We start from the raw sequence: 20,972 nt of genomic DNA on the forward strand, positions 1-20,972 counted from the left end.
ATCGGCTGAAGGGAAAATTAACAATAATATTGAGCTACTTTAACATGTGTTGTAAATTGCTGGAGTATAATACAATTTAACGTTTCAAAGGCTTTAGCCAAAATACAAAGATGACCGCCACAAGGAGTCATTTGTTTCAGCTGTTCAGGCTATAAATCATGTTAGTTTAGTGAAGAATTATTGAAGCATTCTATAGTACAGTACATACATGGCTACAATAAACTTACATTTTTGAACAGCTGTTCGGCAAGCTCTCTGACGTGCTTCATCATTTTTGGTGGATTACTTTCCTCAGCTTTAATTCTTTCCACTTCAAAAGCTACCAACTTAAAAAGTATCAAAATGTTTAAAAATCAATTTAAAATAACTTTGCTAATATAGAAAATACATAATATTCATCTTAAACTGAAAGGTGCACAGAAAATTGGACTCTGAAAAATCTCTTATGCTTCTGGGAAGCAGTGTACCATTTCCTAGGTGAATTATCAGGAATATTCACTTTCCTCTGAAGCGTTAGGCATAGGGCAAATCACAGCTCCAGAGGCAAGATACCAGACTTGATGGAGCTTAAGATCACTCCGGTGCAGGAAACCTGTGTTCCTGTAATATTCATTTAACACAAGCATGCTGTGTTTCTGAACCTTCCACATAAAAGTAATACAGAGCTATATCAGTATTGTATAAAACATTCAAGTTTAAACAGCACAGCAAGTTTGGATGAAAAATTTACTGTGTCTGGTCTTTTTAGACAAGAATTTAAAAACTGCAGCTCTAGCAGTGGCAATATTGATGATTCCATTGTACTTTGTACAAGAGAAGATGTTTGCCTCAGTTTCCTTTGCCAAGTGTGTATTTAATTTATTAACATTTGTCAAAAAATTTACTTCTGCAAGATATTTCTAAAAATATAATTAAATTATTCAAAATAATTCTGTCCTAGCAGGTATTATCAGTATACCGAGTTCCAAATGGGACCATAAAAAGATTAGGCCACAATCCTACAATGACTTACACACATGGTTAACTTTAAGTAGGTGATTGTCCCAATAACTTCATGTGTGTAAAGTTATGAATGTGTAGCCTCATTAAAGCATCAGGGCTTAAAAGATCATATGTTGCTTGATAATTTATAAAATATGTAATTTGTAGTAATTATATTTATTTTGATATATTAAGATTCAGAAGTTTATCAATTACCATTTTTCTACATACAGAAGCATCTCATCTATATTTTAACTGTCTTTTGAATATAACATATCATACAGAACAGAATTTTTACCTCATCAAAGAGATCACAGGATCTGTAGGGAGGACCTCTCTCAGATACAAAACCAGCAAATGACATTCCATTGAGAATTTTGGTGAGAAAGTCATTCTCAATCAAGCCTCGCTGGCCCAAAAAGGCCGCCTGCAGTGAATGTAAAGAGGGATTGGTCACTGTATAATTGAAAAGTTATGGAAACAAACAGAACATTTAATCAACTCCAGGTATATTAATAGCTTAAACCTTCTTCTGCTTCTAATAAGTGCAAAGTGTTTTAAGAGACAATAACTGTAAATGATCTTTTTTTTAATAAAATAAAAGGTATTGGAACTGGAACATTCCCCCTTCTCGCTCAGACACACTTTTAAAAATCATTCAAAAATCTGTTTTCTTTGAGCAATAAAACTTCTGGGAGGCAAAATACAAAATAATTCTAGTACTATTAAGTTGATTCCTTTAACTATAGGTAAACATTTCTTGAAATCCATGAATTACTTCCAAAATTGTATTAGTTTTAACTTTAAATATTAACATGTGGTCTTTGCTACAGATTTCATCTTAGACAAATCTGTTTGGAAATGCAACAGTAAATGGGCCTGTTAAGCTGTACTGTACAGTACCACCTCAGTAATATCAGAATGATATGATTTTACTATATCATATAAAAAGAAACTTTTGTATGTCAGACACAAAATTAAATTCCAAGATTGTATAGTTGAAGTTTGTTCAGAAAGCAACTATATGAGTCTGATATGAATTCAAATCGTATGTGAAATATTCATAGGGTGACCAGATATCCCGATTTTATAGGGTCAGTCCCGATATAATAGGGTCAGTCCTGATTTTTGGGTCTTTTTCTTATATAGGCTCCTATTACTCCCCACCTCTATCCCGATCTTTCACATTTGCTGTCTGGTTACCCTAAATATTCACTAAATACAAACAACCTTTTTTTCTCTTTTACCTTGTGAAAATGTATAACTGGTTCAGCATGAATTCTGATCAGCTGAAGGCATGACCTGTATCCTTGGAAAAGTTGTGCAAACAATCTCAGGAAAATTGCTCGTACTTCTTTATCCTGTAAATGATGATCAAATATGGTGTAAACAACTTTGCTTCTATAACTTCCTCCTCCCTCCCTACCCCCTCGCAAGTATAAAACTATGTCACAAACATTTGTAAAACAGAATAATCAGTTTTCTCAGACAATATCCAAAACAGAACAGCAGTGTAGCAGCGAGAGCAATTTAATTTGAGTATTATGCTCATCACTACCAATCCCTTTTGTCACTTCAGATTACTACATTTTACCTCAGCTAAAACCAGACTCTCAATACAATCACTCTTCTTGCAGCCAACCTGCAGGCTGCTCTGGGACTTCAATTTTACAATAAGTCTCAAATGCACTTTAAAATATGACCTTTGATTTGAAAAATACAAGCACAAATGAATTCCAGGCCACAGTGAATCAAATTAAGATATGACATCAAGATTTAATCTTTCAATAGATTGTTTTGGAAGCAGACTTTTATGTTTCACTAAAGATTCTATAAAGAACAACTATTTTTTAGATGACGGCCCTGAATTTCATTAAGAATGTGCTCAGTGTTGTTCTCTCCTCTTACAAATTAATTTAGAATTCAATAAAATCTACTCTTATTGGCAGATACACTATTTATTTCAGGGCCAGACTGCTCACCACAGTTAGCACCAAATAGTTTATAGTAACTTGTATAAATTATAGACGTCATATACACAGGTGTCCACCACAAAACATTTATCGGTCTGTTTCTCTTATGTTAGACAAAAATTATACAGGATTGAAAGCATCAATATTGTAATATGCACTACACCAATTTAAGACTACCCACAGAGGGTGAAATCCTGGCTTCAATGTTCAATGGAGCCAGGATTTCACCTCGACTTCAGGACTGAAAAATGAATCTTTTAAGGTGAAGCAAGAAATATAGAAAACCAGGAAAAATACTGAGTGAAGTGATGCTATTCTTATCTTTTACTAAAGATTTCCATTTTATGTCTTAGATAGCATTACATACTCCTCGCCCCAAGTTTATGTTCACCAGAGCCCAATGCAACATTAAGAAGTTAGAATTCTCTTTGTAGTGTATAAATAAACCATGTGTATGCACAAACATAAAATATACTCCTAGTTTCCCTTTTTATTATAAAATTAATGAGTCCCATCTCTATTTCTCATACAGTCAGACCATTGCTGTAGCTGCTAGATAACCTATAGCATCTTTTTTTTTTTTAGACACACAATGGCTTTCTTAAAGAGTTGAGCTGACAATGTTTTCCAAACAAAATTCTCTTTTATTCACTCTTCTAATCAGGTTTTTATCTTACAGTAATGGCTTCCAGAGATGGTGGTATCAAATTTCATAAGTGAACGCAAGTATGTTGATTTCCAGGTTTATTCCACCTTTTTGAGTCCGTCACTAGAAGCTTGCATTCTGGAGCACTCTCAATCTCTTACTTCTCTCTTCTCCTCCTCTATATTTAGTTCTCATTCACTTCCAACAGCACTGATTCTTCCTCTTCTTTCTTTGTTTTTTTTTATTTGTGAACTACTGGTCTTAGGAAATCTTAGTGATGCATAGTAATTTCTGGCTTGGCTCTCTCTCTCACTGGTTTAACACAGTCTCCAGCTCAAACTTCCAAACCTGTGGTGAGTAGTTTATGGGTCTGTACAGTGCCCTCTCATGAACACCTTTCCCCCCACCACCTTATATTCTGTGGAATTTAAGTTTTCATTAAAAAAAATTTCTAGTCTACAAAGTAACTACGTAACTGACAACTATCCAGTCTTTGCAGGTTTAACAAATTTCAAGTAGGGGGAAAAATACTCTACCTCCCAAACCTATGTTTAAAGAGACCTAGTCTAGTTCAATAATAGTAATAATAATACTTTGCACTTCTATAGTACTCTCTACCTGGGCAATATTGATTTAGATCATTTCTCTTTTAACATACCAAAATAATGGAAAATAATAAATCTGTAGATTACTTTTTAACTTCTACTTCATATCATTTCTGTACAAGAGAAAGAAGTGAATATTTATAGTATTTCCTAGCTAAAGAACTTTTTCCTCCTCATATATATTGTAGAAGAATAGAGAAAACTAACTACAGAAATCTAGCTTCTTAAAAGAAGCTTATTCTAAAAACTTAATATTTTTCTATTTATTACAAAGTCAGAAATAATATGTCTTACCAGCATTTTTGAGTGTGATAAACCTGTTCGTGGTGGAGGGAATGCATAATCTGCCGTTTCCAAATCGGGGTGTAAAACCTATGACATTTTTTAATTAATGAAAATAATTGTTAAAACGTGAATACAAATTGAATTGTTAACTTTTTTCCTGGTCCTATTTAATTTTTGTTAATACTCTTTGCACTGTAAATACTTTAAAAATGATGCATACACAATTAAACCCTAAATACTACACAAAAATTAGGAATTAAAACGTCCTTGTTCAATTGATGGAATACGGGGAGTATTTGCAATAGATTTTAGTTGGTGTTGAAAGCCAGGGTTGTCATCTTAAATGTCATAAGCAGCATTGTTAAAGTTTGTGCCATCACTATTATTTCTAACTGGTTTTGATTTGCAACTCCTGTATTGCAGAGGCTTATAACTGCAAAACATAAATATCTCTGGGATGAAATTTTTGAAAAAATTCTAAATCTGAAAAGGAATTTTTTGGAGTATAATGTAGCAAGGAAAATGTTTTAGGTTTTTTGCTTATTTTGCCTTTTTGATTTTTCTGTTCCTTTGTGCATAGCATTTTCTTCGTAGAATTCAACAGGAATTTTATATAAACACTTGCTGGTAGGGCCAGAACAGAACTGAAGGTACACTCATTTAAATTACTTTTGCACTTCTGTATCCAGAAAATGGATTACATTTTCAGTGATATTTGTCAGGTCATTAGTCAATAAAGAAATTATTTTTATTAGTAACAACAACAATTACGTGCACTCCTAGAACATCTTTTGTCCAACCATCTCAAAGCATTTAGTAAATATTAATCAAGATTCCAAAGCCCTTGTGAAGTAGGTACGAATTATTATCCTGATTTTACATTTGTGTTAGCTGATGCAGAGAAGGTTAAGATATCTGCCTAAAGTCACACAGGGCGTCTGTGGCAGTCAAGAAAATAACTCAATTCTTCTGTAACTATATCTTATGGTATATGCAAAACATAAATTGACTCTCTATTGCAGAGTATAGTCTAGATTTTCAAATGTGACTAGTGATTTTGGGTGCTCAAACTGACAAACATTAAAGGGGCGTGATTTTCATACAAAGCTGAGCACCTGCTCTCTGAAAATCAGGCTCTTCCAAGGTGTTTTGAGTTAAGAGCCCATAACTAATGATATTGGATGCTTTGGTTATTTGAAAATCTTGGCCTATTTACTTACTCTGTTTAAAAGTACTGATAATGAAGCTGTAACTTAGCTTTGGTAACTCCTCAGTTTAAATTCTGGTGCTAAGCCACTACATTAAAATAAAATCTATTGTCACACACACACACAATCTGTAACTCCATCCAATTTTCTTTCATTTGTTTTCCCTTCTTCTTAGGGTTAAAACTTTTGCCTGAACCACACAGCAAAGCATGCACATGAAATGACCATGGACGAGCTCCAGTGTGGTCAACCCTATAAAAGAGAAGAGGAAGGAAAGATGGACGGAATAAGGAAAGAAAAGTGAAATAACCCAACCATTATAAAAGCTGTGTCGGGAAATCAGTCACCATATGAGGTTGGCCCTATTGGTCAGACCAAAAATGTTTGAAACAGCATTTTTCAGTTTTTGATAATGCTGGATAAAGACAGTTCCTTTGATGACAGGAAGCTTGTGGTGATTCCTCAATGTGGAATGATAATCAAGCATAAAAAAAAAATATTTACTGCAAAACTCAGCTCTTCTTTTACAATTCTTTTGCCAGGCATCACAGTAATTTAAAATTAAAATGGATTCTTGGAATTGTGCATTCAACTGAAAAGCCACCAAGGTAAATCATAATAAAGCAGCTGAATTTTCAGTAATAATTGTTAAAGCAAAATATTAAACTGAGATGTATTTCCAAATGTACTATTAGGGAGAAAAAGGTCACTTTCCCCTTCTCAGATGTTAAGAAGACACAACATGCCATAAATGAATGAAATCTTAGGATATGTGATAAGTGGCATTAGTTATAAATCAAGAAAGATAATAGTTCTTTTAAAAAGAGTTTTGTTAACAGAGTACTGTGTGCAATTCTAGGCATAGAAAGGTGAAAGGCATTTTTCTAAAAAGAGCAGAGAGAAGCAAAGAGTTCCTTATGAGGAAAGGCTTAAGGAAGTGAACATGCTGGGTTCAACTTAACCCTGGCATAAGCTTCAATGGCTTCAACAGAGTTGAGCCCAATTACACCAAGGTAGGTTTGTATGTAAATAAATTAGGGAAAATCAATCTAAATGGAGCTACTATAAGTGGGATCATAACTGGTTGAAAAACCATTCCCAGAGAGTAGTTATCAGTGGTTCACAGTCATGCTGGAAGAGCATAACAAGTGGGGTCCCGCAGGGATCAGTTCTGGGTCCGGTTCTGTTCAATATCTTCATCAATGATTTAGATAATGGCATAGAGCAGTGGTGGGCAACCTGTGGCTCATCAGGGTAATCCGCTGGCAGGCTGCCAGACAGTTTGTTTACATTTGCACGGCAGCCCGCAGCTCCCAGTGGCCGCGGTTCGTCGTTCTCGACCAATGGGAGCTGTGGGAAGCAGCGCAGGACGCAGGGACGTGCTGGCCGCAGCTTCCCACAGCTCCCATTGGCCGGGAATGGTGAACTGCGGCCACTGGGAGTTGCGGATGGCCGTGCAAATGTAAACAACCTGTCTGGCGGCCCGCCAGCGGATTACCCTGAGAGGCTGCATGCAGCCAGTGGGCCGCAGGTTGCCCCCCACTGGCATAGAGCATACACTTACAAAGTTTGTGGATGATACCAAGCTGGGAAGGGTTGCAAGTGCTTTGGAGGACAGGATTATAATTCTAAATGATCTGGACAAACTGGAGAATGGTCGGAAGTAAACAGGATGAAATTCAATAAGGAGAAATGCAAAGTACTCCATTTAGGAAGGAACAATCAGTTGCACACATACAAAATTGGAAATGACTGCCTAGAAAGGAGTATTGCAGAAAGGGATCAGGAGTCATAGTGGACCACAAACTAAATATGAGTCAACAGTGTAAAACTGTTGCAAAAAAAAAAAATAGCGAACATCATTCTGGGATGTATTAGTAGGCGTGTTGTAAGCAAGACACGAGAATTGTAAGCAAGACACTCTACTCCGCACTGATTAGGCTTCAACTGGAGTATTGTATCCAGTTCTGGGTGCCACATTTCAGGAAAGATGTGGACAACTTGAAAACAGTCCAGAGAAGAGCAGCAAAAATTATTTAAAGGTCTAGAAAACATGACCTCTGAGGGAAGATTGAAAAAATTGGGTTTGTTTAGTCTGGAAAAGAGAAGACTGAGGGGGACATGACTACAGTTTTCAAGTACATAAAAGGTTGTTGCAAGGAAGAGGGAGAAAAATTGTTTTCCTTAACTTCTGAGGATAGGACGAGAAGCAATGGGCTTAAATTGCAGCAAAGGAGGTTTAGTTGGACGTTGGAAAAACTTCCTAATTGTCAGGGTGGTTAAGCACTGGAATAAATTGCCCAGGGAGGTTGTGGAATCTCCATCATTGGAGATTTTTAAGAGCAGGTTAGACAAACACATGCCAGGGATGGTCTAGATAATAATTGTCCTGCCATGAGTCCAGGGGACTGGCCTAGATCACCTCTGAAGGCCCCTTCCAGTCCTATGATTCTAAACCTGAGATGATGTTTAAGAGAAAAAATATATAAACCTCCAATATCATATCTGGGTATACCTGCATATAACAAAAATTGCTTGCCAAAGAGTAGACTGATGGGCCTTTAGGGCCCAGTGTAATCTCCATCTTTTAAATTCTAAGTATTTATGGTATTCACATACAATGCATTTAGGAGTTAATTCATCTTTCTTTTAAATCTTCATAAGTCATTTTCAAAATGTTTCATAATATTCAGAGATTTTATTTTTTCTTTTTACATTTTTAAAAAGATCTGGACAAGCTGATCAGGAAATGAGACGTACTAAAGAAAGAGCTGTTTGAGTTTGATGTAGCAGTGGCTCTGGGAGCTGAGATAGATGAATACATTCAGGAATTTTAATTGTGCCTCCATCCAGGTCTGCTATAATTACATCCAACTGAAAAAGAAAAACAAATATTTTATATATAGTATGTTCTCTGATGCACACAGTTAAAACACCAAATGGACATTTCAGATTTTACATATGATTTAACCTAAAATGAGTGAAGATAATATTACTTCACAATTCTATAGTGCCCTTAATGAAGGAGCTTGAGCACAAATAATATTAATGAATGTAACCTCAAAACACCTATGTGACTCAGAGAGAGAGAGGCCAAACTTTCAAGAGTGGCCTCTAGTTCTGGGTGCCTCAGTTTTAGGGTCTCCAACTTGAGATAGCTTATGACTGAATTTCAGAAGTGCTGAGCAATCACAACTCCAAAAAATCAAAGGATACCTTGGCAAATGTTGGTCTAATTGAATTGCTCAAGGTCACAACAGAAGTCTGAAGCAGAGTTCGAAATATATCGCTGTCTTGACTTTACACCCTGCATCTTAATCGCAAAATCATTCTTCTGAGTTTTTCCTTCCCTCACCCTATTTCCTTCTGACAGGTTATATTGGTATTTGTAGAAGAATTTACAACAGGTTCAATTAATTGGTGTGTGAGGTTTTTTTGTTTGTTTTTGCCCATTACTGATTGTCCTGCTTTATCTACTGGTACTTTTATTCCTGGGGGAATTCTGTGTCACTGTGTGTGTGCGGAATCCATGGCCCCCGCAGATTTCTTTGCTTCCCCACAGAAAAATGGCTTCTGAAGGGGACGCAAAGGGAAGCTGCAAAAGCGGTCATGCACCCCTGCCTGCATTGTTTGGGCACCTGGTGCAGCCAGTAGAGACATAAATCACCGCTGGGACGGGAGGGCTGGGCAATCGTGTGTTTGAGACAGAGAGATACTCTGTCCCCTCTCAATCGCTATTGCGGCATGCTCAGGGTGAAAGGGCAGGGCTTTGGGGTGTTTCTGGGAAGGTAGGAGTGTCTCCTCAGACACAGCAGAATATAGCAGCTTGCCTGCTTAGTGAATTGTTCCCATTGTTATTAGTGAATTCCCCCAGGAGTATAAAACAGGTCTAAAAATGTTAAGGCTACTTGCATTGTCAAAGTGGTGTAACGGAGTCTTATTGTACAGGACAGTGTGTCCTTATAAATGCTTATGGTGCTTTAGTGATTACAATTGATCTAAATTTTTGGACTGAAAAAATTTCCTATCAAAATGTGCTTCATGAACTGTTTGTTACTGACCTTTCTGGAGATGATCAGTAGCCAATATAAATTGTGAGTTTGAGTCCCCAGCCCTCGCTTACTTTTCAGTTGCCTATGATGTAACACGGAGTATATGGCTGCATATATTTGTTGACTAATAACTAGCAGTAAAGGGTCAATACTAGTTACATTACTATTACAGAGGGGGCTTGGGGGATTTCCTCCAGTGCTCCCCACTCCTTTTCTTCATCCATTGTATTGTAGTTAAAAATAATTTAAACCAGAGCGATTGTATTTATTTTTTAACAAATAAATATGCAGAATTTTAACAAATTGTGTGCAAAAATTTTAATTTTTTGGCGCAGAATTCTCCCCAGGAGTATACTTTGTATGGCTATGAATAGCTTAAACTATGATGCTTGAAGAACAAAAAATTCTCTACACAAATATCATATTTGACACCATGACTGTACATATTCTTTTTAGGCATACTTACAAGCTCATGAATGTCAGCACAAAAGATGGAATGTACACCAATAATGAAAGGCGTTGGTGAACTGAGAACTTCTAGCAGCTGTGCAGGGAGAATTGGAATATAGGGATAACTGTGAAGAGAATTAATAAAAAGTTATGCTTTTTTGTCTGCCCCATTACATGATGTCTTTCTTTACCTTCCTGCCACCTATTATAACTACTTCATAATTTGTCAATTAAAATTCTGGGGCATTCAGTACATCAACTATGAAGTACCATACTCAAAGTTAGAACAACATTCTGGCATGAAAATATAAAGAAGTCCATTATCACAAGGGGCTTGTAATTTCTTTATAAAAATCTATCACAAATAGATAAACTATTTTTGAATATGCACGTAAACTAAGAAGAAAAGACAAAAAAGAATATTCATAGTAATCTATCTAGGCTCTTATATGGTGCCCATTAATGTGATAAATGTGTACGAAGAGATTATTATTGCACTAGAGACATTAGATCTGTTATGGAGTGCACACTAAGTTTTAAAAACATAGTACTTTTGAAGTAAAGCATGCAGTACAATATATAATGCTAATTACTGCTTTTGTACAGTGTCACATAATAATGAAATTCCCAAATGTAGAGTTTAGTGATGCAGACAATGTTTATTTAGGACTAAACTGAGACCACTGTACTCATGTTACTTGTGATCTGAGTCATATTTAAATATGATCTAAATAAAAAAAAAATGTAACATCACTGACACATGGCTCTCCAAGGTTGATTTTGACATGGGAAATTTCACAGATATTTTAACATTAAGGAACAATATTTCAAAATTCACTTTCAATCTGTTACGAAGTTTTTCTATTGTTGTTTAAGATACAAACCTGTCTTTGAACTATTTTGAACAAATACAAGAATTCTGCATACTCAATCTTAGAAGTATCTTTTGCAGACACTTGCGTTAGAATTACACCTCTTTCATTTGTGCAACTAAGAATATATCTACACTGCAATTGGAGGTGGGTCTGCAGCTCAGGTAGGCATACTCGCACTACCATTGAACTACCTAACCTACCTAAAAATAACAGTGAAGACATGGTGGCACAGACCCCAGGACGGGCTAGCAATGTAAATACATTGAGGGTTCCCAGTGGGCTTGTTCAGCCTGCACTGCTGCATCTTCACTGCTACTTTTAGCCATGCTAGGTAGATTAAAGCTAGCACGGATATGCTTACCCCAGCTGTGATGGCACCTCTGACTGTTGCCCTCAGATGCTGATACACTACCTTTTGACCTAAAAAACTGGGTTCAAATGTGGCTTTTTTCACAAGGAATTAATTTATTGATTGCAGCGTAGTCCATAGTGGACATCTGTACACCTTACAAAACTATCGCACAAACTGGCACAAGTGTCAGCCTCTGCTCGTGGACCATGACTGCATTAGAAAAAGAGATTTATAATCAGGTAGTATTGCTGTCAAGGTGTCTACACCGTATTTTTGTTAAATTACATACAATTTACATTGAAATGGATTAAATGAGAGTCTGATCGATGAAGTACACAAACCGTAAGACCAAATGTCTGATCCTGAAAGCCTTTCCTTATGTGGGTAATCCTTATTCATGAAAATAGTTCATTAAGTTCAATGGCACACCTTGCATGAGTAAAGATAACTTGTATAAATACAGGTTTTCAACATCAAGTCCAAAGTGTCAAAGTTGTCTAACAAAACTCACCTATATTTGAGAGGAAACATTAAAGACTCCAGTGCTCTACAGGCATCACTGAGCCTCTGAAAACTTGCAGAGTGAAAGAGAACCTTATTTTCTGTAAGGACCGCACAGAACAAGCTCAGCACATTTTGGATTCCTTTAAAAAAAAAAAAAAAGTGTGCTTTACAAATGATAAACCCATAACCAAAACAGAACAAAGAATGAAAATGAAAAATTGTTAAGAATTCTTGGAGTCACTGGAGGAAAATTTGTAATAAGTATGCAAATGCCTTATCCTGTGATTTTTCTGCCTTTTCTTTGACTATCAGTTTTGTTTTCTATTTTTCAAGTTGGTATAACACCCAGTGAATAATTTCCAGTAGTTCAAATATTTTCTATTACACCGCCTTTTCTATCCCATTTCCAAGGATTTTCTCTTCTGAAAACAATCCTAACAGTGCTTAACAATGACCGCAAATGGTAGTATGCAAAGGTAAACATGACTCTAGAGCCCATTGTTGGTGGCTGATCCAAGCTCAACTTCTGAACCTTTATGTACTATCTCTGTGAGTATTGCTGATCATGGACAAAGAGCTCATGAGGTTTGTCTAGTAAACACATTAATACTTTTATCTGTAAAAGTGTTTTCTGTGACTCATTAGGTTAAACAAAGGCCTGTAAGGCCTAGACACTATATTTGTGATTGGAAGGAGTTAAAGAGGAGCTGACTGTCTAAACAAGCCCTGCAAGATTGAGGACAAGACACATGAAGCCGATTAAACTGGTTTTGGTAAGATGGTATAAAGGATAACCTGTTGCATAGGTTACAAAGTAATGTACTCCTGGGGAAGACCAAAAAAATGCATTTCCTTTATACAAAAAGAGTCCCATCCTTTTAAATAGATGTGTCTTTGAGATATGCTAGAAATAATATCAGAGGGGTAGCCGTGTTAGTCTGAATCTGTAAAAAGCAACAGAGGGTCCTGTGGCACCTTTAAGACTAACAGAAGTATTGGGAGCATAAGCTTTCATGGGTAAGAACCTCACTTCTTTAGATGCAAGTCTTGCATCTTACCCACGAAAGCTTATGCTCCCAATACTTCTGTTAGTCTTAAAGGTGCCACAGGACCCTCTGTTGCTAGAAATAATGAAATTTCTTGAGAAATGCTGCAATTCATAAAATTTCCTGAGGACGTAGACTGTGTTGTCACTAAGAGGGCTTGCATCACATATGTAGGGTTTCTCGTTACCTTCCTAATAAAGATGGGGGGGGGGGGTTGTTTACAGGCAATTTTCTGTAGTGATCTTCTAAAACAGCATAGTTTTGCCTAACTAAATTTTATTTAATGCTTCTTAAAATCAGTTTATATTTTCTGTATTGCCAGAAAAATTAGTTTCTCTTTAAAAAAATTGAGATTTGGAGCCTATTACATTGGGGGTAAGCACTTCATTCTGACTTCTGAGAAGGCTGAGTCAAGAGTAACATAATGGTTTGTGGTTACAAACTCCATCCACATAGTACCAAAAAGGGGCTGGCATAAGCCAATGTAAACATGGAGAGAGACAAGCAACCTGAAGGATGGTAAGCCTTGTTGCAAATATGAATGCAGAACAGTTTACTTTAAAACATGGGTGATACCGTCCAATTGTTTGTATCTAATGAGTGCACCGGCAATGTCACGATTATATTCTGAAGAGTTAGATCTACTACTTTTCTTTCATCTACTTCTTGGAAGTTAATCTACCCTCCCACCCACTGAGAGATGGAAAAAAAGATTAGAAAAATGACTGGGTTGGCTGGAAGTTCATATTGTCCTAGTTGAAGAAACAGTAAGTTATGAATCTATAAGTCTTATTTGTATGGTATACTAAAAAAAAGTTCTGAATGAGCTACTGAACCCATGTCTCTTCTCAGGTGGTTCTACATCTGTAAGTGAAAGTTCAGACAGCATTCCTTAGAGAGAGCAAGAAAAGACCAATATTCACACACTTCTAAAACTGTTTATAGGCTCCAGACTCCAGCACAATCAATAGCAGTATCTAGGCCAGGAGTAGGCAACCTATGGCACACGTGCCAAAGGCGGCACATGAGTTGATTTTCCTTGGCACTCACACTGCCCAGGTCCTGGCCTCTGGTTCGGGGGGCCTCTGCATTTTAATTTAATTTTAAATGAAGCTTCTTAAACATTTTAAAAACCTTGTTTAATTTATATACAACAATATTTTAGTTATATATTATAGACTTATAGAAAGAGACCTTCTAAAAATGTTTAAATGTATTACTGGCACGCAAAACCTTAAATTAGAGTGAATAAATGAAGACTCAGCACACCACTTCTGAAAGGTTGCCGACCCCTGATCTAGGCCATGGGTTAATGATACATTAAACTTGAAAGGTTCTATAGAAAATCAAGTTTTTTTCATCTAGCTAAAACAACTTCGAGCAAAAATCACTTTTTAGGAATAAACCTGAAGTGGATGATAATAGGCTGACCTGAAACTTCAAAATCAAGCTTATTACAACAAAGGTTACAAATATATATTATTAGATTGCTTCATCATATTCTTGTAAGAATCTGACATAGCAGCTGACTATAGGTATATCTGACTCACAAACCATCCTAGAAGAGCTTGTATAGTTCTATTAACTATGTTATAATAAAAGAAAAAGCTACTGTGCTCTAAGCATTCTGGAAGGAAGGCAACTCCTATAAAACCCAGAGGAAGGACAGGAACATCCATATTCACTTATTAGAAAGTTTTGGTGTACCAAAATTTTCTCAATGCTCGTCTGATCAACATCTGTAAAGAAAGATTCATTAAAAAGGTAATTTTCCCCTCCCATCCCCAAGCCACAATATTTGCCTTCTAACATGAGAGATCACAATAGATCAAAGATTTTCCTGATAAAAATGATTACAGCTGTGTATTATAAATAGCGGGGGGGGGGGGGGTGGGGGGGGGGGGGGAGGGGGGTTTAAACAAAATACTCTGGTGAAATCAAGCTGTGGAGACAAAAAGTCCTATTTTTTTCCCAGCTATGTGACATAAGGGGTTGCAGTGGATTATGATGAATGTAAAACTTTAAAAAGTATCTTAATTCAAATACCTTGGATACTCAGTAAACTATTATCTGGGATCAACCTTTTTTGGGGGGGAAAATCATTCTAAGTACATGTTCACAATCACATATCAAAACAATACAGAGTTCTAAAAACTACCAGCATAATTAAGCTACTGTTGACAAAAACATTAATAAGGAACAAAATTTGCTGTTATAATAAATTACAGGTATGTTCAATTTAACTAATAAAGGACTGCCATGTCTCAATATAAATGGTATATGTCTTTCAATATTTATACAATGTATCCATGCAGCTTATTTTAAGATATAATAAGCTTCTTACTAACAGGATTATTTTGGAAGATTTCCAGTATGAGGCTAGTTCTACAGTCGCTTTAGGAAGTTGCTTGAGTGATTAAAAGAACCAATGGCTCAGGCCATCTTCACAACCAGGTAAATATTTTAATGGATTACTTGTCCAGAACTAAACCTTAGGAAAGTTTATTTCCTCTGAAACATTTGTATTTGTCTGTCAAACTCTTTCTAACCCTGGCAGGTCATTCTTAGTACAAATTTGCTTCACCTTTTCCTCTTCTACCTTGAATCCTGTTACAAACAACCAGTATATCACAACTCTATGAAAAAGATCAAGGTCCCAATTTAAAATGTATTCCTTATACATATATGCACCCACAGATACATATTTTTACACATATACCCACCTACTCCCCCACACATTTTGTATGTATACACAAACTGCATAAAAGTGGGTGTTTTAGCACCACTTGTGCCACATACACTATTTGTAGAAGTCTGAATAAATAGGTTCACAAGTGAGCACTAAACTCCAGCTTTTTTAAGAACTGGTCCTACCTAATATTTTATGTCATTTGAATGCTGTATTCCAAACAAGCTGACAGATAAAGCAGCAGCTTGAGCCTCTAGTTCTAGTAACTGCCTAGAAAGCAGTCATTAATATGCTAGAACTCAAGTGGGAGAGGGGTGGGGGGGGAAGAAAACAGAATAGCAGTGAGAACAAAGTAGTTGCACAATACAATATTACACAGCATGCCAGGGCAAACACCAAGCTAGTATACTATTTTACAGTTGAGAATCACTGCTTGCCAACAGCATATAGCATTCAACTCATTTCTGATAGTTTATGATACCAGATTAAAAATGCCTTTTTTTTTTTTTTTTTTTTTTTTTAAATATTGGTCCGGGACTGACTACAGGAAGTTTTGGACTTTGGGTCAGTGTATTTTTCATTCCTTGATTGTTTTTCTGTTAGACACTCTCAGCTCTTAAGAATATCACTTCAAGTACAAGCATGTTGGAAGCTAGATGGACTATAACTCTATGCTGAAGTTTAGATGAGTGAGCACTTTTCTACCTGTTGAAATTTGATCTTGGATGCAAGCAAAAGTGTCCCATAAGTTTTTCATTTGCAAAAAATCTTCTGAAACAAATGGTAGAATAAGTGATTAGGCATTTGAATTCAACTACACGGAGTCTGGAGTTCACCAGTTCTGTCTTCATCACTAGGTGTTATCATAGATAACAAAATAACTTTTTAAAAGGCCAAATATAATAGGATAAGATGTAAAGAAAGTATGAACAAATTAAATTATTTATTTGCAATTCTCTAAATTAAAAGAATGGGCAAAATCTTTCAAGAGCATTAAGCCGTATCACTTTTAAACACACAATGGAATCTGAATGTTGTGGTCAGTGTGTAAATATATACCATACATACAGAAAGCACACATTTATATATGTAGTACATATATATCTGTGATGTGTGTGTGTGTGTGTGTGTGGGGGGGCGTATACTGCACTATGTAATATCTGACAATTGACTCTTTACACTCATTCATAAATTCAACTTTGACCTGGAATTGTCCATGCTTGGTCTCTGCCAATTAAATTGTTTATATTTTTAAAATCATTCAGACTTTTTTTTTTTGAGTTCTGAGCACATGAGCATCAAACCATCACCACCATTTCTCTTTGGAAAAGAAAACCTGGCCACATTTTTTTGATCAGATTACAGCAGTAACAGATGAATGCAGTTTGAAACTTGGCTTATAAATAGAGCTCAGCGAGGAGTCTTTTGTGCTTTATTAAAATTGGAAAAAAAGGACTTTCAAAAAGACCTTAAATTGTAAGGTATGCACTTTATGCTATACTGGAAGAAGGACATGAGACACTGGATGTAGTTTAATTAGGCCACAACTTTATTAACAGCTGTCTGGGGCTACCTAACAGACAAAAGTATACAGTGCAGGTAACTCCATGATCATTTCAATATTTACTGAGGGGGGCTTCCCCACCCCTTTTCTATCCTGGTTCCCAACCAACCCACTGCTGGGACCTTACAATCCCCCTCCACTCTCAAATGAGGGTTAAGGTGGGTTATAAAGGTGAGGGGGGTGGCTCTGCTGTGCCAGTCATAGGATCCTCAGTTTTCTGCTCCTCCAGTTTCTGCTCCTTTAATAAACATCTCCTTAAAATCCTTTACCAAACCATTTATCTGATCACTGTATCACTTCCCTATGGAGTGCCAGAACTAAACATCTGCTACACACTTACATAATGAGTTGTGACATCATACGTTCACCTCAACTAAGCCCCCATCCCTGAACCCTGTGGGGAAGGCAACCCGCCTCCCCAGTCTGCCTTGGCCAATCTGGCAGCAAGGGAAAAATTCCTTCCCAGCCCCCCAGTAAAGGGGTGGCTAGCACAGTGCTCACAGCAGAATCTGACCAAACCTGCTATTTTGCCACTTTCAAGGGTGGGAAGATGGTGCTGCTCCACTTGGTCTAGGAGAAAGAGGGCTTCTCCCACCCAGCTGTGACCTCCTCTCTTTCCAGTCACTTTGGGGGAAATGAGTCAGCATCCCCATGCTGACCTCCTCTGCATCTGCAGCAACATCTGTGCCTTTCTGCCCTTAAAGTGGTATGCCCCTTCCCCTAGAAAGCCAGACAACGGTCCTCCACCCCCGACACTCCCCTCGCTTAAGATGCGGTGCGGACATAATCTGTGCATACCTTTCAAAAGCCAGTTTACAGACACAGTTCCCTAGCTCTTTGGCTTTGCACTCCAGAATGAGACATTTAGAGTTTGGGAAATATGAAGTCTATGCCTAGGGACAGGTTCTTCAAACAGTACCCAAGCTGGGGAGTTGGTCCCCATACATCTCTTGGACCTTCCAGTTTTTTGGTTAGTGATCGGGTCCTGAAGCTATCCCATGTCCCCATGAGAAGCTGGTCCCCAGTCTAATCCCGACTTCCTCAAAGGAGTGTTGTAGGTTTACTAAACTTACATCAGTAAACTTCTTGGACTAAAACTTGTCTCTCATACACAGACTGATTTTGAAACTTGTGTGACTCTGCTGTGAGATATTCATATTGCATTATTTTATTTATTTGTTAAATACCCTATATAACACACAAAGCAAGATTTTAAAATTGGGCGTCTCAAGTTAGATACCTACATCCATGTACAGACACCCGAAGAAGAGATGAACAGCAGCTTAGTACAAAATTATGTGTTTATACACATATATTGCAGCATATCTTTACAATATATTTTTTCAAAGATATCATAAGTTCAGTATTATGTTTCTGAAATCAATCCATATCTGATATCACAGCACTAACTCTAAAATTTGTTTACTTATTTTTCTTCCTTTCTTAAATCATTCGACTAATCAGACAAACAACCAAAATGTCATTTCAAGCCCTGAGAGATATTATTGCAAGCAATACAGAATAACAACTTTTGAGGATTTTTCATGCTACAAAGCATAACCATACTTGTTTGCAACCTTGAACTGCTTAGTGACTTCAGACTTCAAGGTACATCTGATGTTAAACTGTCAGGACACAAACAGACAACATGAAAAACAACAAACAAGTTGATTTTTTCAGACTACTCATCTAACAATCCACAAGCAGACATACATCCTGTTGAACCTTACACATATGCTGGAAAATTTTAAACAAGGCTTCCTGACCTTTGCTGTTTTCAAGGATTTAAAGGATTTGTAATATGTACTAAAATATCTGACATCCTACCCTAACAAATGTATTAATCTGTCTGCTTCCTGTTGTTCTGCAATACCAATTTAAGCACTGCGTATGTGCAGACACAAAGTTTGTCAAATTGTTAACTGTATTTCACAGTGCAATCTTTCATGAGATTAAATTACTATTGCTAACTTTTTAAAAACTTTTTTATAGTTAAAGTTTTAAACCTAAGATTTGGGAAATTTACCTAGCACTATAGACTCAAACCAATATGCTGCAACAGGTTTCTGGCTCTTAGAATAATGGGCAATAAGGAAAAGCTTACCCGAAAAAGTTACCCAATTTGGCCTGACTAATCCAGGAAATGGGTCAGCAATGACCGAAAAACTTCTCTAAAGAACACTGGAGGTTGACGCTGCCTGTTACAAAGGTTTTACGATTTGTACAGTGCAAAATCTCAAGGCGATTAGGAAACAAAAACAGTTGAGAAAAACACAGAAAACCTTTCATTTTTATTTTTAGATGTTACAGACAGTAACTACAGAGGCACTTTGCTGAAGTACTGCTAATGAGAAGATAGATATTCTTGACTAATAAATAAAAGGCAACAACTTTACTCAAACCAACTCTCAAACAAGTAACCCCTGCCAAATCTAATTTATTTTCCCCATCTATCATCATAAGATATGGCTATCATCAACCTCTAGGAACATTTATAATACAAACTAATAAAACTCTGTCACCCAATCCAATATCGGTTCATACATGCAAAATTACTCAGCCCCTTCAGACAGAAAATGGGTGAACTGAGCATCCCTAAAGGTCAATTTATTTGGGCTTTGCCAGACTAAAGAGTAGAGGAGCAAACTCTAAATTCCAGAGCCTTCAACAGATCATCCTGACCAGTCAAACATATCTCAGGAATCAAATGTCCCTGATGATTTCAACTGCTGGGATAAAGCACAGAGAAGTGATATTCAAGTTACATAGAACCCAAACCAAAAGGGGCTTTATAGATCAAAATCAAAACTTTGAATTGGACCTAGAAATGAACATGAAGCCAGTTTAGTCTTTGGAGCATAGGTGTAATGCATTTCCTACAAGGAGCACCATACAGTAAATGAGACATTGCCTTTTGAACTAATTGAAGTTTCTGAGAGAGGCCTTTAAGTGACAGCTCAACTGGTGTGGACTACTAGGATTCCAATATAGAGGTGACAAAAAGCATGCATCAGCAGTTGAGTGTCCAACAGGACATCAGGTTGTGAACCCGAGTCACCGACGGAGGCAAAACATCTTTATTTGAAGGGACAAATAGAATCATAGAATATCAGGTTTAGAAGGGACCTCAGGAGGTCATCTAGTCCAACCCCCGATCAAAGCAGGACCAATTCCCAACTAAATCATCCCAGCCAGGGCTTTGTCAAGCCTGACCTTAAAAACCTCTAAGGAAGGAGATTCCACCAACTCCCTAGGTAACCCATTCCAGTGCTTCACCACCCTCCTAGTGAAAAAGTTTTTCCTAATATCCAACCTAAACCTCCCCAACTGCAACTTGAGACCATTACTCCTTGTTCTGTCATCAGATACCACTGAGAACAGTCTAGATCCATCCTCTTTGGAACCCCCTTTCAGGTAGTTGAAAGCAGCTATCAAATCCCCCCTCATTCTTCTCTTCTGCAGACTAAACAATCCCAGTTCCCTCATCCTCTCCTCATAAGTCATGTGCTCCAGCCCCCTAATCATTTTTGTTGCCCTCTGCTGGACTCTTTCCAATTTTTCCTCTATTTCCTACAGTTGTTTCTTCATAACCTATTAGCATTACCTACATATATTTTATCCAGGTTGAGCTTCAGGCAGGTAGTTCTCACCCAACTTCAGTATTGTCTAGTCACTAGGAAACCGGATCAGCCACAATGTATGGCACAATTAGAGAGAGAGAAAGAGCTGACTGTAATCTTCA

At 37.0% G+C, this 20,972-nt stretch overlaps 1 protein-coding gene across 1 annotated transcript in view; it reads right to left on the reverse strand.

Annotated features, from left to right (window-relative positions):
- Positions 1-12,071, reverse strand: part of LOC117876622 (myotubularin-related protein 13-like) — a gene marked incomplete at its 5' end in the record, with an annotated part of 40,736 nt that extends 28,665 nt beyond the window's left edge. The window contains 7 exons of the mRNA XM_034768874.1: positions 228-326; positions 1,280-1,408; positions 2,229-2,342; positions 4,500-4,577; positions 8,459-8,572; positions 10,217-10,325; positions 11,939-12,071. Coding sequence (XP_034624765.1) covers positions 228-326; positions 1,280-1,408; positions 2,229-2,342; positions 4,500-4,577; positions 8,459-8,572; positions 10,217-10,325; positions 11,939-12,071 — 776 coding nt within the window. The remainder of the gene's footprint in view (positions 1-227; positions 327-1,279; positions 1,409-2,228; positions 2,343-4,499; positions 4,578-8,458; positions 8,573-10,216; positions 10,326-11,938) is intronic.
- Between the last annotated feature and the right edge of the window lie 8,901 nt (positions 12,072-20,972).

Source organism: Trachemys scripta, chromosome 4 (assembly GCF_013100865.1).
Source record: "Trachemys scripta elegans isolate TJP31775 chromosome 4, CAS_Tse_1.0, whole genome shotgun sequence".
Lineage (NCBI taxonomy): Eukaryota > Metazoa > Chordata > Testudines > Emydidae > Trachemys > Trachemys scripta.